A 15,940-nucleotide genomic window follows, 5' to 3' on the forward strand; every position below is an offset into this window, starting at 1 on the left:
CAAAATATCCATGGAAGGAGTTACAGAGACAAAGTTTGGAGCAGAGACTGAAGGAAGGACCATCCAGAGACTGCCCCACCTGGGGATCCATCCCATAAACAACCACCAAACCCAGACACTGTTGAGGATGCCAACAATATTTTACTGACAGGCTACACAGAAAAACCCTGTCTTGAAAAATCTAAAAAAAAAAAACAAAACAAAAATTTACTGGCAGGAGCCTGATATAGCTGTCTCCTGAGAGGCTCTTCCAGTGCCTGGCAAATACAGAAGTGAATGCTCACAATCATCCATTAGACAGAGCACAGGGTCCCTAATGAAGGATCTAGAGAAAGTACCCAAGGAGCTGAAGGGGTTTGCAGCCCCATAGGAGGAACAACAATATGAACTAACCAGCACCCCCAGAGTCCGCTGGGACTAAACCACCAATCAAAGAAAACACATGGTGGGACTCATGTCTCTAGGTACATATGTAGCAGAGGATGGCCTTGTCAGTCATCAATGGGAAGAGAGGCCCTTGGTCCTGTGAAGGTTCTATGCCCCAATATAGGGGAATGCCAGGGCCAAGAAGTGGGAGTAGGTAGGTTGGGGAGCAGGGGGAGGGGGGAGGGGAATAGGGGATTTTCAGAGAAGAAAATAGGAAAGGGGATAACATTTGAAATGTAAATAAAGAAAATATCTAATAAAAATTTTTTTAAAAATTAAAAAAATAAATTCAAATAGTAAATCACTTAAATTTGTCCCCATAGTTTGCTTGCATTGAATTTTTTTTTTTTAAAAAATAACCTTTTCTTTGTATATTTTATTTTGGATAGCTTTAAACTTTTTTATAGTCATTTATTTATTTAATGCATATCTGGGGACTAGTGAGATGTTTCAGTGGTTAAGAGCACTGGCTGCTCTTCTAGAGATCCTGAGTTCAATTCGAAGTACCCACATGATGGCTCACATGGTGTGTCTGAAGACAGCTACAGTATAGTCATATAAATAAAATAAATCTTTTAAAAAATGTATATCTGAGTGTGCACTTGCCCACTCAGAGGCTAGACAACTTGGGAGAGTCGGTCCTCCCCTTCTACCTTGTGGGTCCTGGGAATCAAACTCGGGCCGTCGGGCTTGGCAGCAGTGCCTTCTTCTACCAAGTCATCTTGTCAGCTCCTTTCTGGGTAATTTTTATTGCTAGGTCTTTAGATCCTTTCATCTTTTCCTCTGAAATTTCTCATCTCTTGTTGATTGAGTTTAGTTTGTTCTTTCTCATATATTCTATTTTCATCTTTAAAATTTTAGAAAAAATTTAAAAATCCACACAGCTTCGATACTACATTTGAAATGCATTAAGGCTAATATGATACAGATATCAATGCCCTTCTTGATTGTCTGATAGCTCGGTCAGTTTTAGGTTGAATTCCAATGTTTGTTTGTTTGTTTGTTGTTTGTTTTTTCTCCCTCTAGCAATCTCTGACCACACACTGAGCATTTTGAATTTTAACTTGTTGGGATCTGAGTGTTTTTGTGTTCCTGTAAAGATTTTTGAGATTCATTCTGGGATGTTGTTATGTCACATGGCAACCATTCCTTAGTTTGGGATCTTGTTTTTAAAGTTTGCTTCATACCAGCAGATCATCATTTTCTCTAGGGTTTATTATTTCCCACTTCTGAAGTAAGATCCTTCTGAGGACTCTGCAGGCATTGTGAATTCTGAGGTTTTATGGTCTACCTGCTGAAAACAGGCACTGGCCCTGCCCAGTGACCTCTGGTCCACTGTCCCCAACTCTATCTATCCTATAGCTTTTACCCAATCTCAAGTAGTCTTTTCATACACAGACAAACACACACACACACACACACACACACACACACACACACACACACACACACATGAGTTAGTTTCTTACAGAATGCTCTGTGGGAGCCATGTGAGCCCTGAGTTCTCTCTTTACAGCTTTCTTCTTTATGGTCCCCTGTTCTGGCAACCTTGGTTTCCCCAGTCTCTGGATTCCATCTGTTTAACTCCAAAACTGCTGGGTCCTACCTCAGTTCTTTTCTCTCAGTTGCAGCCTGGGATCTCCTCTGAAGTGTTATACTGGGGAGTATTTTATGTGTTCATCCTCTTTCAATGACTAGTGACTAGTCACTGTTGCTACTGGCCAAGATCTTGGAAACCTGTGTGATTGTGTGTGTGTGTGTGTGTGTGTGTGTGTGTGTGTGTGTGTGTGTTTTCTAAATATATTTCCTAAATTGTTTTCTTTTCAGTTTTTTATGTTAAGATGTAAGAGAGGTTATTCCATCTTTGCTGGAAGCAGAAGTGTTCAGAAAGCATTTTCGGTAGCTTTCATATATATTCAGAGAACAGCTTAAAAACAAGGACCTCTAGTTACTGAATGTATTCTGTGTGCTAGATGTGGTGTTCTTTCAGATATTATATTAACAGAGGAACTGTCATGTGCTGTCCTAGGCACTGGATATATATCAATTTCCCCAGAATTTAAAGATCGACATCTGTGGTGATTTGAATAGGAATGGCCCCCATAGACTCATATATTTGAATGCTTCTGTCAGAAGGAAATGGAACCTTGGAGGTGTGGCCTTGTTGGAGGTTGTAAAAGCCCAAGCCAAGACCTGTGTCTCCTGATCTATCTGTAGATCAGGATGTAGCTCTTAACTACTTCTCTAACACCATGCCTGCCACCGTGCTCCCCACTACGATGCTAATGGACTAATCTTCTAAAACTGTAAGCCAGCCCACACTTAAATACTTTCTCTCATAAGAGTTGCCTTGGGCATGGTGTCTCTTCACAACAATAGAACACTAAGACAACGTTCTTATGATGGTTATGTTACAGAGGGGAAAGAGAATAAACACAGCCAGTGATTTAGCTACATAGCACAATAAAGGTTAATTGCTGCTTGTATGAGAAATAAGAATATATGAGAAAACCCAATGAATAAGATAAAGGGTTTCTAATGCTGGACCCAAAAGATATGACAATGATTTTAAAGAAGATGGTTAAGGAAGCCTGTCCTATAAAAATATCACACTTGAACAAAGAGTTGGAGATGTGAGTGTGAGCCATGTGGATATCTGGAGGTGAGGTCCTTGGTCAGAGCCAGAAGCCAGCAAGAGGACGCTAGGACAGAAGTGTGCTTACCGGTGTCTTAAAGCATCCATAGGAAAGCCATTGTGACTAGAGACCGCAGAAAAGACAGAGGGTACAGGAGGTGAAATCAGCAGACCTGATGACATGGGGTCTGGTCCTGGGTGTCTGCTATCTCAGCGAGCTAGACAGAGTTTCTGATCTAATATATGGGGTGTTTTCTGAGTGGGTGTGTGGTGTGCATGTGTGTGCGCGTGTGTGTGTGTGCGTGTGTGCGTGTGTGTGCGCGTGTGTGCGTGTGTGTGTGCGCGTGTGTGTGCGTGTGCGCGTGTGTGTGTGCGCGTGCGCATATGTGTGTGCATGTGTGTGTGCGCGTGTGCGCGTGTGTGTGTCTGTGCGTGTGTGCATGTGTGTGCGTGTGTGTGTGTGCACGTGTGTGCGTGTGCGTGTGTGTGTGCGCGTGTGTGCGTGTGTGCATGTGTGCGTGTGTGTGCGTGTGTGTGCGTGTGTGTGTGCGTGCGCGCGTGTGTGTGCATGTGTGTGTGCGCGTGTGTGCGCGTGCGCGCGCGTGTGTGTGTGTGTGTGTGTGTGTGTGTGTGTGTGTGTGTGTGTGTGTGTTTTGAGACAAGGTATATGTAGTTCTGTGTAGATTAAACTGAGTTTGCACTCACAGAGATCCACCTGCCTCTCCCTCTGGAATTCTGGGATTAAAAATGTGTGCTACCATGCCTGGCTTAATTTAATATATGTTTGAACAGGAACAATCTGGATATTCTCCTGGGCAGAGATGTAGGGAGGCAGGTGGAAGCAGGGAGACAAATTAAAAGGCTGAAATAATCCAGCTGAGAGATGATGACAGTTTAAAATAGGTGTGAGCCAGGCAAGGGAGTGTGTGCTGTAGCCACATTCAGGCACCCAAGGCAGACTGGACTAGTCACTGAGCTGTGTGGCAACTCTAAGGAAGGAGAAGGCAAGGGAGTTGGGAATGTGCCCAAGGGACGGACTAAAATGGAGTGTGAGCTGGACTAGAGAGTAGACATTTGAGAAGTATGGCAGTGTCATGTTAACAGGACCAGGAGACTGTAGACAGAGACAAGGACAGAAAAACATCCTCAAGTAAGCTGAGAAAGACAGGAAGGGCTAGTCAGGCAGTGACTGAGGGCTATTGATAGTATCTGGAGCAGGGCTTGCTCAGAGCTGTGTAAAGACGAGAGCCAGGTTCTACATTGCATATGCAAGAAGCTATGCTTAGGGCTAGAGAGATGGCTCAGCAGTTAAGAGCACTGACTGCTCTTCCAGAGGTCCTTAGTTCAATTCCCAGCAACCACATGGTGGTTCACAACCATCTGTAATGGGGATCCAATGCCCTCTCCTGGTGTGTCTGAAGACAGCGACAGTGTACTTATATACATTAAATAAATCTCTTTTTTCTTTCTTTCTTTCTTTCTTTCTTTCTTTCTTTCTTTCTTTCTTTCTTTCTCTCTCTCTCTTTTTTAAAGAAGCTGTGCTTAGAAGCTGAAAGTAAGCATTTAGAAATTAAAACGAGTGTAGCAGTCAGTTGACATAGAATCCCTCTGAGTTGTTCTTGTCCTTGCTCTTTTGCATACTAAGGAGTGAACCCAGGGCTTTATGTATGGTGAGGACTCTGCGATGAGATGGCATCTCAAGTCCTCCCCTCACCCCTTTAAACCTGAGAGAGGGTCTGGCTGAGTTGCCCTGACATGCCCTGTCCTTGTGGCCCTCCTGTCTTTTCCTCTGGGTAGCTGGGCTCTCACCCCTGCTTCTTCCAGTTGACGGCCTAGTTTTGCCTTTTCCCCCTTTGTAACCTCAATTGTCCTTGAATTTGTACTGACGTTTGCAAAATCATGGGTCTACAACAAATCAGACACAAACATTAAAAAAATTATCTGGTCCTTCTCCCATAGCTGAAGTGTATCATTCCTGTGTGTGTGTGTGTGTGTGTGTGTGTGTGTGTGTGTGTATGTGTGTGTATGTGTATGTGTGTGTGTATGCATGCACATGCACATGCACGTGCTTGTGTGTGCATGTGTGCAGTGTATACATGTGCATGTGTGCACGTGTGTATCCATGTATGGTAGTCTAGGCATGGGGAAAGAGGGCATTGGCAGAAAATTGGAAGGACCAAGTCTCATCTGTCTTTCCCAGAGAGAAGGCTAACCAGGTCTCGGGGGTGCCGTTCTCTGTACACTACACAAGCAACACAAAGTCAGTTCAATGAAGTTGCCATTTGAGACTTCAAGGAAGTGGCCATTCTCATTCCTGATTTACAGAAAACAGACTCGGAGTGATTGAGCAATTGTGCGGACACACACACAGCCACCAATGGTCAGAACCGATACCTGAACCTGTGTATCTTTCACCAAAGCTAAATGCCAACTCCACCATCACTCTCTACCTCATGGTTTAGTTAGAGGGACCGCTGGTCACGATAGGGACGGAGGAAGCCTAAGCCTCTTGGAGATGTGTTGTGGGCTAGGAGGCCAAATGGGGTGTCACGGTGTCTTTTAGAGATATGACACATCACAGTTTCTGAGCTCACGCATAGCCAATGGCTGCTTAGACCTGATCCAGTTGGCCTTTGTGTAATGGGGGCTGAGGTGCCTCAGGAATCCGATATTCAACCCACCACTGCGTTCCCTGCCATTCGCCCTCTTGCCTTAGCAAAGGCATATGAACCTAAGCATCTCAGGGTAAATTGCAAGTGATTTTAATACTTTCTGTCAAAAAAAATATATGCTGACTATATTACACTGAAGATTCATGGAAGTCTATCATAGAACTCTACTGTTTGTTGCTGTTGGTTTTTTTTTTTTTTTCTTTTCCTTCCAGGTCTTACTATGTAGCCCAGGTTATCCTCAAACTCACAATCCTCCTGCCTCTGTCTACTAAATGCTGGGATCCCATGCACATGCCACTACTCCCAGCCCCAGAGGGCTCTCAGGTTTATAATATGGGCCGAACAGGCTCTCTCTTCTCCATGTCCAAGTCCAGGAAAAACTGGTGTTGCCAGGCACATGGAGTTCCCAAGGAATCTAAAATAAAGAGAACCTCCATCTCTCAAGTTAAGAGATGTGCTGTGTTCCTGTGTCCCCTGGCCCTTCCATGGGCCTAGAAGTAGAAGAACGCAAGAGTAGCGTGTAGAGCTGGCCGTGGATCACACAAGTAGCCTTTTCCCCCTAAGCCTTCCCTGGCCTGTCTGGATGGCTTGCCTCTGTAGTAGCAAGGCTAGATGGAGCACGGCACAGGGCCTGACACACAGAACACAGTAGGTGCTCAGTCAGTGTGAGCCAGAAGACTAAGTGACCAACTTGCCCTTGGCCTGCCTGGTGATGAACGGGTACATTTGGTCTTCTCCACCTTAACAATGTCATTACTGTTTGTATCGGACGATGTGTATGAAAGGAATTTTTGGACTGACCAGGTTGTCATTTTTGCACTCAAACATGACTTTGTCTCTGGAAAGACAGAAGAAATGAAAACTCCACCCAAATAAGCCAATATAATTGTGCAGGTAAGGTGTGATCACTCAGTCCATCTCTAAAGAGTCCAAGTAGAAACTAGCTATAGAATTTTACTTTTAAAACAGTAGCACGGGGGGGGGGGGGGAGCTGGAGAGATGGCTCAGAGGTTAAGGGCACAGGCTGCTCTTCCAGTGGTCCTGAGTTCAATTCCCAGCGACCACAAGGTGGCTCGCAACTATCTGCAATGAGATCTTTTGTCCTCTTCTGGCCTGCAGGCATACATGCAGGCAGAATACTGGATACATAGTAAATAAATGAATCTTTAAAAAAAAAAAATAACACATCACAGTTTTGGTGTGCGGGAGAAACACCCTTAGAAATGCTTTATTATAACAAAATACTAATCATCACAGCTGAGGGAAGCACAGAGCGCGGCTGGCTTCGCCTGTGTGGCTGGAGTTCTCCGGCGCATGCGGTCAGCTGTTGCTACTGACTCAAGGTTTCCTATCTGAGCCTCCTTTTGGAGACTTTTGTAGAGAGTTCTAGAGTACTAAAGGCCTGAGGATGTGCACATACAGGAGGGTGGTTCCTCCCTCCCTTCGAGTCACACCCTTCATTGCATCAGTAAGAAATGTGACTGACAGTGGCAGGCAAGATAGGGACAAAAAAAATCTCACATGACTTTTTTTTTTTTTTTTTTTTTAATAAATTCCTATTTCTTTATAAATTCATATTCCAGTCAGATGGAGAACGTTTTGATGTCACTTTTCTGCCATTGTGGGACGGGGCAGGAATCATTCTATCCCCTGAGATAGGGATCTACTTCATCTACAAAAACCTCTAAAACCTAGCAAAACCCAGCTCTCCTACTTCAGTAGAGAATTCTTCCTCTTCTGTATTTAAAGACAAAATAAAATATAGAAGACAGTTACATCCTAGGGTTTTTTTATTATATCTTTTGAAATAATTTGTATATACCTTTTAAATAATTCCAAGTGCCACAAGAAAATAATGTTAATAGCTCAAAATCAAAAGTTAAAAAAAAAAAAACCCTAAGTATAATTTTTAAAATCTTTTTTCTCCTCAAGCGTTTTACGATGGGATAATGAGACAGACGTCTCTCAACTGGAAGGACATTTTGACATTGTTATGTGTGCTGACTGGTAAGTACATAAAAATCATAAAACTCCTGTTAGGGGGAAAAAAATAGCTTCTCTGGAGTAATTGGGCCGCACTGCTTTGCTGACGGCTAAGCCAAGTCAACAAATGAAGCACAAAAGCCACCTTAACCCCAACAGATTAATATTCATCCCCATGTGACAGTTAGTGACAGTTAGAAGGTAGTCTTCTATCACACAGTAACTTCTACCACATTATTTCCCAAAGACTGACTTTCAGGAGCATTTCCATTCCCTGGAATTGCCTCTGTTTCATGCTTGATGTATCAGTAAATGGAGGACTTAGGCAAATTGCAAATAATTATGGCTCGGAGAGGAACGGTCTGGAGAAAAAGGAGTTTATCAACACAAACAGCTCAATTAGCCTACTTCTTGGGAGAGATCTGACTATCGATATGAGGGAATATACGTGCGTGCACACATATGCACGCTCTTGCAGATAAACATATCTGTGGACTATCTTGGGGGAAGTAGCCTTTCTTAAAATGTATTTGGCAGCTAATGGTTTCAGTGCCCTCGAAGCCGATATTTAGTCACACTGAACACAAAGACAACACAATCACATTTTATTCTTACGCCCACCTCTGTCAGGTGTCTGATTTTTTTAAAAATAAAATAAATTTACCCTAGGCATTTTGTCTTACACCTTAGCCCAATCTGTGTTACATATTTGTAAATGGAAGTTGGATCCCAAGTTACAGGATAAATATGCATAGACCTTTGTAATTGTTTCCACTAATGTGGTGTATTTCTTCATTCAGTCTGAGGAATTAGTCCAGTGTATGGAAATCGTGGGCCATGAACAGGCAGGCATTCTGTCTGTTGAGAGGAAGATCTTACATGTAGTTCCACCATGATGATGATTACTTTAGATCTGAAAACAAGTGCACATGCCAACCATATGTTACACGGATGAACCCAAGCCCAAGATGCAGAACCCAGAGCAGACTTCAGCTGGAGGAAAACGTACACATTTTCCGAGATGTCACCTTCTCATTGTTTAAAGGCAATGTCCAGTGTACAACTTTCCCACCAAAGTCACCGAGATTAGCTTTGTTTTTGTTTTTGTTTTTAATACACTCCCCCTTCTCCCATTATGACTACTGTTATATTCTCTCTCTCTCTCTCTCTCTCTCTCTCTCTCTCTGTGTGTGTGTGTGTGTGTGTGTGTGTGTGTGTATGTGTGAGTGTGTGTTGGGGGGGTGTATGTGGGTGTACGTGCATGCATGCCCTTTGCAGTGAACAATAAATATTTTTGTTCCACTTTTAGCTGAGAATCCCCAGTTTTCCAGGGCCACGTTGGTTTTCTTGCACTGATGCTGACTCCCCCCCCCTTTTCCATATATGGGGGAAGCCTAGATTTCTGGCTGATCATTGATAATGTGCCTCCAAGTGTGTTGTTACTCCCCCATCTAAGCAAAAATGGAGCTCAAACCAGTCCACGTGATTTACCAAGTAATTTAGTAAATGCCTTTCCTCACCCAGTATGAGAAAGGATCCTCCAGGTTTCATCGCACAGATGAAGAGAATTCAGGCAGGATTAGATCAGATTAAGCAAGAGAGTCAGCTCAGAGAGCAGTGGGAAGAGGGACCAGGGCAGAGTCTTCTTGAAGGTTCAGATGCAGGTCACTCAGTGGGCTCTGATGGTGAGGGAGAGGTAGGTCTGGCCGGGAGATTTACAGTTAAATCGTCCTGCACACAAATATCAGCACAGCCTGGCTTTGTTATGCCGGTGCCGTGGACACCCACACCATGTCATCCCATTTGTACCAGAGGAACCAGCGGAGGAAACAGGAGTTAAGCTCCTCCTGATTAATGTTCTCAGTTAGGTTAAAAATAGCTGCACAGCGTGTTTAAAAAAATAGTCCTTTCCCTCCCACCTCACCGACAACAGGGTCTTATAGAATTGATAAACATGGTACATATTTGGTTGAAGGCTTTCATTACAGATATATAACACAATACAATCTTACACATACACATCTGGTAGCCATGGAAGAATTATTTATGGATTCAAATGAAGTAAACGCCCGAGGCTTCATTTTATAAATGGCCTTTTCTATGCATGAATCGATGGTTAAGTTTTTTTCCCCCTGGTGTTATAAGTGCCAGAATGTCAGCCCCGTCTGTAATTTCCCATTTGTAAATGTAAAACATTAAAGCTACTCTTACAGTGCCGCTGATAGTATTTCCAAAAGAAATGCTTTGGTAATGGTCTCTCTTCATATGCAGGGAGATGGGTAAACTGCTTAGACACTTGAGAAGTACAGTGATGTGTAATATCCACACCGTCATCTGGCAGTGAAGTGCGGGGTTCCATGAGTCCCTTATACTGTCTCAGCTTGGTGCTGTCCCACAGAAGTTACTACATGGATGCTGGCTCTGTGGGGCAAGCAGGGCATGCTGAATTATTTAGGATGTCGCAAAGGGGTAGAAAAAAGCTCTCTGTGGATGCTGCCCCCAAGCTGAAACCCAAAGCATTCCATGCCAGGAATCAGCGCCACACTTAAATAGATCACGTTAAGTCTCACGCCACCCTTTATCACCGTCGGTGAATGGAATCTGGAGTGGGCCACAGGAATAGGAGGCATGAGCTGAAGTGTGAATATTAGGTACATGGATTAAATTCTTACTGAAGCATTTCTAGCGAGGGGGGCATTGTCTGATTTGCTGAATGGCTAACCAGTGGCACTTCTTGATCCCATTTACATGAAAACAAGCTCCATTCACAAGCCTGTTCCAAACCCACACTGTGCTTCAAGTAAATGCACATGATTATGGCAAGCGGTGATATGTTTATTTCTTAAATCATTCACGTATTCCTATATTTACATTCAAATGTTCATAAACCTGTGGGGGGTGGGGGGAATAACTCATTTCCCAGAGGAGACAGTCCCTTACTCCCAATCCAAATTTAGTCACTCAGCTAGATTATAAAATAAAGAGGCAAACTGTGAAAGCTAGTCATTATTTCACCGTTCAGCATTTTTGACAATGAAAAATAGTTTCATGGTTCAACAGTTCCTAAATAACTTGTAAAATGTCAACTTTGAAATAAGCAGAGCGAAACATGGAGGTACAGCCACACCTACAAAAAAAGGGGGGAGCTATTGACAAACATCAAAATATTAGAATATTCAACAACAGGGGTAGGGAAGCCTGCCTATTAAGTTCCTCCGTTGGCTTATTCACTGTTAAGTTTAATAAAAGCATTCCGTTCTGCAGGAATGCAGTCCAGCCCGCCCTTGCTGTTTCAGGAAGAGCAAGCACTTGCTAATTCTCAGCCCGCCTTTCCAGGCTCTGCTTCTAAGAGTCTGGACGTAAGATTTTTTTTTTTCTTTCTTTCAACCCAATGACTGTGTCCATTTATCTTTACCCATTTGATGGCTCTCCAGTTTGTTGTAGTTCTGCAAATATGGAAGTGGCTTTGTGAGTTTGAATTGTCACAGGCTCAGAAAGCACGCCCGCAAAGCCACCCGCTGCCTGACTGGATGCACAGGGCTGTGAGTGGGTCTGTGCGTCTGAAGCTGTAGGCTTGGCAGAGGAGTGGGAGCAGGTACTCGGGCCTGTCATCCTACCTGCCTTGGCAGGCCACCCTGCTTGTTCTCTAGGCCTCTTTATACTGGTCACATACTACAGGCTGCTTCCTTTCCCTGAGTGGTTTTTGCTTCTAAATGATGAAGAAATGTTTGACTTTTAAGTTGTTTTTGTGAAAGAGGTTGTTTTTTTTTTTTTTCTTCCCCTCCCTCAAAATGAAAATGCCATGGTCTCTAAAAGTTCCTGGTCTTCCAGATACTGTGGTGATGGGCGGCCTGAGCACAGCCCTGGAAAGGGCTTAGCTCAGCCTCTGGGGAAATCCCTGAAGAACCCAGAATTTCACAACTAAAGGGGCAGAGCCAAGTGATGTTAGAACATCCTCCAAAATAGGTTCCTGAATGCCAAGAGAGGCTGTCTCTCCGTGAAAGTAAAGCCTAAAGCAGCGCGTCTCACCATGAAGACTATGCAGGAGCCTCCCATTCTGTGCAGACTGACAAAAAGGGTCGCATCCTGATGCTCTGTCTGAATGAATTTTTCTAGGAGAAGGACTGTGGATGCTCCGGGCTCTGCGTACAGCTGGGATTCGTAAGGAGATGATGAGAAGGATTCACCTCTCCTTTGTTGGAATATCTGATTTAGATCAATGGAACAAAGCAATTGTTGCTGCCACGGGCAATGGCCTAGAGGTGTGTGCATGCAGGAGAGAGAGAGAGAGAGAGAGAGAGAGAGAGAGAGAGAGAGAGAGAGAGAGAGAGAAGAAAGGGAGTGTTTTAACGGCCAAGCTGGACTGTCAGGGTATTTTGATCTGTAACTAAAGGGCGCGTTGGAAGGTATCTCCATCCCCATCACTGACCCACTCAGCCTTTTTAAATAGATCCACTTAAGCTACTGCTGTTCTCCGAGCCATTAGGACTTATTTAAGGGGTGAATTTTCAGGAGATTACATATCACTCCCACTAAAGCACATTGAAATTGCTCATATGACGGACCCCACAAAGCGTTATGAATTCTGCATCGAAGCTAAGTAGAAAAGTGAGCTTGCTTGGAATAAAGATCTTTCAGAGGACTACAAGAATTACTTTGGGGAGATTTGATTTGGAACGATGGGGTAGATGCCATTACCTTTGAAATGACTGTGTTCGGAATGCATCCCGGGTGTTAAAGCTGCGCTTTGCAGTTTGCTCTGATGTTAACCTCTCTGTCACCATTTTGAACGCACAGTGGGGAGAGTGCTTTGTAAGGGCACGCTGGAGGCTCTGCTGGCGGGGGCATGCTGTTCATCCCTTTCCAGCAGTCTCACCAGCTCTTAGGGAGTGCAGACATAAACCAAGAACAGTCCTTTGCCGAGCTGCTGTGTAGCCAGCCAGAGGTCTTATGTAGGTCTCTTGTAGGCCTGTGTAACCAACACAGTCAGCATGCCAAACTGCAGAGATTATCTAACCTCTCTATAAGAATGAGGTGCAGTGTCTTGTAAACGACATAGTTCCAATCTGAGGTGCTGCTTATCAATCTTTAAGGATTATGAATCACTGCTTAACATGACTTAGTGGAACATTTTTGTAGCATTTAAATTAGACATATTCTTTGTCCAAGGATATAAGGATGCAGCTTTGTAAAAGATAATGCTTTCCCAGGTTATCCTGGTTGCTAGGTGGAAATGAAGTTTATACAATCATCATAAGAAGAGCCACTGGCCAGTGTTTCCGCTGCTCAAAGCACCTTTCCTGGTCAGGAGATAAGATACAGCTTAGTGGTAAAGTGCTTGGTTAGCATGTGTGAGATCCTGGGTCTAGGCCTTGATTACTTCAGAATCAATTGGTCTCTCTTCCTCCTCTCTCTCCTCAGTCCCTTCCTCCTCCCTCCAGAAAGGGTAACCCAGACCAGTCTCAGATTCATGGTAGTCCTTTGATGTACCACCATGCCCAACTCTTGCTCCCCCTTCCCAAGAGGAGACTCGTTAAAGTGGAAGAGCGCCTGTGTTAGCAAACATCCTACCCAAGTGTTGATGCAGACCAGTAACCCTGGGCAAGGCCTCTGAGCAAGCTGTAGAGGGTCACTGAGGCAGACCCTGGATGTAAACTTGCTCCAGTTCAAGGGTCTTGATGAGCTACCTCAGGCAGTCGAGACAGTGCCATCTAGATACACATTTAGCCATGAGGCATAAATGAACTCAGAATGAAAGTTTGTGAGGAGTTGAACTTGGTCTATCTCAAGCTTAGTCCCAATGAAGAATATTGTCCCTCATATAACATAAATCTACAACAACTGTGAATTAACATGTATTAATTTGATGGCCACCACAGCCACATAGGTGGACCTTTATTGATAAAAAAAAAAAAAATTACTGTGGGCTTAGACATTACCCCTGGTCTCATAGAAAGATCAGAGCCAGAACTTCACTAAACCTGAACCACACACTCTCGCTTCCTGCTATCTGAGAGAGGACAACAGCCCTGAGTACCAGCAGCCTGTGATCACGTTTCAGAGATTCAGCTGTATATTCTGAACTTGAGCGCTCATCCTCACCGAATGATGGATCCTGGTATGGAGCTGGGAAAGAAGTGGCCCCTACCAGTTGGCAGTGTTGACACAGTCCAGAAGCATTGCTTTGTCGTGGCAGAGTACCCTAGCTGCGCCTGGGGCCCTCGTCGACATGCCGTGAGGACCACAGGATGTCGGGCAGAGAACTCAGCTCTCTGTTCCCCTACCACTAGACACTTCTGCTCCTCCATACCACAACCCTGTGGGAAGCCTTGGTTGGGGTTTCATAAACGCTCAGAAGCTCCCTGGAGCCCATGCTGTAACAAAGGAGTACAGACAGAACAATTGCTAAAGAACAAAAATAGAGCTTACAGTCTGAGCATCTAGGACACTGGTCCTCACCCTTCCTAGTGCTGCAAACCTTTAATACAGTCCCTCATGTTGGAGTGATCCTCAGCCATAAAATTATTTGTGTTGCTTCTTTATAACTGTAATTTTACCACTATTACAAATCATAATGTAAATCATACCTATGTTTCCTAACAGTGTTAGGTGACCCCCGTGAAATAGTCATTTGAACCCCCCCACACACACACACACACGAGGGGTCTTGACCCACAAGTTGAGAACCATGGGGTCAGATAAGTACCTTCATCTTTTCTTCTAAGCTAGTGCCTTGAATGTTGAGTCTTCTAGCAGGAGGGGACCCTGTATCTTCTAGGGCAGAACAAAATAGCACCAATTGAGTCGCCTTAGAGGTCAAGTCTACAGCCCAAGACTGTAGAGGGGACACGTTCAGCCATAGAACTGTGGAAGTTAACTTGCCACCAACTGCCGGGTGACCCACACTTGAGTCTTGGGCACATCTGTTTAGATGAAGAAACTGTTCCAAACCAGTTTGAGAAGATGTGGTAAAGATGAGGTCAGAGTAACTCAATCATACAGACAACAGAAAATAAAAGCAAAGACCCATGGTGGTGGAGGAGGAGGAGGAGGAGAAATCCCAGCAGAGAGGGGAGAAGGGAAGGAAACCGTTGAATTACCACAGCCCTCACTCGCATGGCCCGAGTGTGCTTTGGAAGTTGTTGGCTCCTGGGGCTTGCGTTGTCTTATTTTCGAGCTGTTGGAAATTACTAAGGTCCACCTCCTTCATCCCCAATATTGCCCCAGTGGTTTGGTACATGGGGCTGGTGGTTTACTCTGAAAAGGCAGCCTCACAGTGGTCCTGGTGGGCACCTCTGGTCTACTGGACACTGGGCTCTAACTAAAGGAAGTACCAAGTGTTCTATCTCCACCAGGTGACACTCATTTAAAAAAAAAAATCTTGGAAAATTTCCCTGTGACATTAACACTGCATAGTCAGGTATGGACTCTGACTTTGACAGCTTGACAGTCATTGGATAACTCTGATCACAGTATCCCCTTTTTAAATGTTGCCCCAGCAAGACCTCGAACAGACAGGAACGGTCTCTCTCTGGTGTTGTGTAAATGTGTAATTAGCCTTGCACTTATCAACGTCGGTATCATTAGGCTTAGAAGCCCAGTTTAATCTGGATTCTTTTCTCTTCTCGATGTCAGCCTGTTTCTGGACCAGTACAGAGCCAGCCTTGTTGATGCAATAAAGAGATTACTCCAGCCCACAGTAAGTATGTTTCTAGTTTTTCCTGAACACTGGCTACAGAATAATTAGTCTGCACACAAAGATGGGGAGAGTAATGGAATGGCGGGATTAATGTCATGTAATACTTTAATATTTATTATGTCCAACTTCAATTGGGTCTTCTGATCTATCAGGTTCTTTCCTAATCATAACTAGGAAACTTCTTACCCTTGGCCTTCTGATAAGGAACATCCAGGGTAGTAAAATAAATGAAACGGCTTCAAAGATAGTGTGAGATGATTTTTATCAAAGAATTTCTGGAGTCTTTCCCTTTGATAACAGTCTCTTCATATTAAAGTAGAATTATGATATTGAAATTTTTATGTTGACTTCTGTCTTTTTAAATCCCTTCAGTGGTAACCTTTGTCATTGTCATTTATCGCATAAGCTTACTTTTTTCTTTTTATTTCTGTTTATATCAAAGAAAAAAAGGACTTTTAGATGAATCTGTATATTAAAAGTTCTTTACTCTAAAAGAAAGCCATTATTTACATATTATAAATATTA

At 43.8% G+C, this 15,940-nt stretch overlaps 1 protein-coding gene across 2 annotated transcripts in view; it reads left to right on the forward strand.

Annotated features, from left to right (window-relative positions):
- The window catches only part of Camkmt (calmodulin-lysine N-methyltransferase), a 365,448-nt gene that overhangs the window by 331,182 nt on the left and 18,326 nt on the right, over nucleotides 1-15,940 (forward strand). For both annotated transcript variants that reach the window (XM_021218032.2, XM_029531344.1), the window contains 2 exons: nucleotides 7,666-7,740; nucleotides 15,352-15,415. In XM_021218032.2, coding sequence (XP_021073691.1) covers nucleotides 7,666-7,740; nucleotides 15,352-15,415 — 139 coding nt within the window. The remainder of the gene's footprint in view (nucleotides 1-7,665; nucleotides 7,741-15,351; nucleotides 15,416-15,940) is intronic.

This window comes from Mus pahari, chromosome 18 (genome assembly GCF_900095145.1).
Source record: "Mus pahari chromosome 18, PAHARI_EIJ_v1.1, whole genome shotgun sequence".
NCBI lineage: Eukaryota > Metazoa > Chordata > Mammalia > Rodentia > Muridae > Mus > Mus pahari.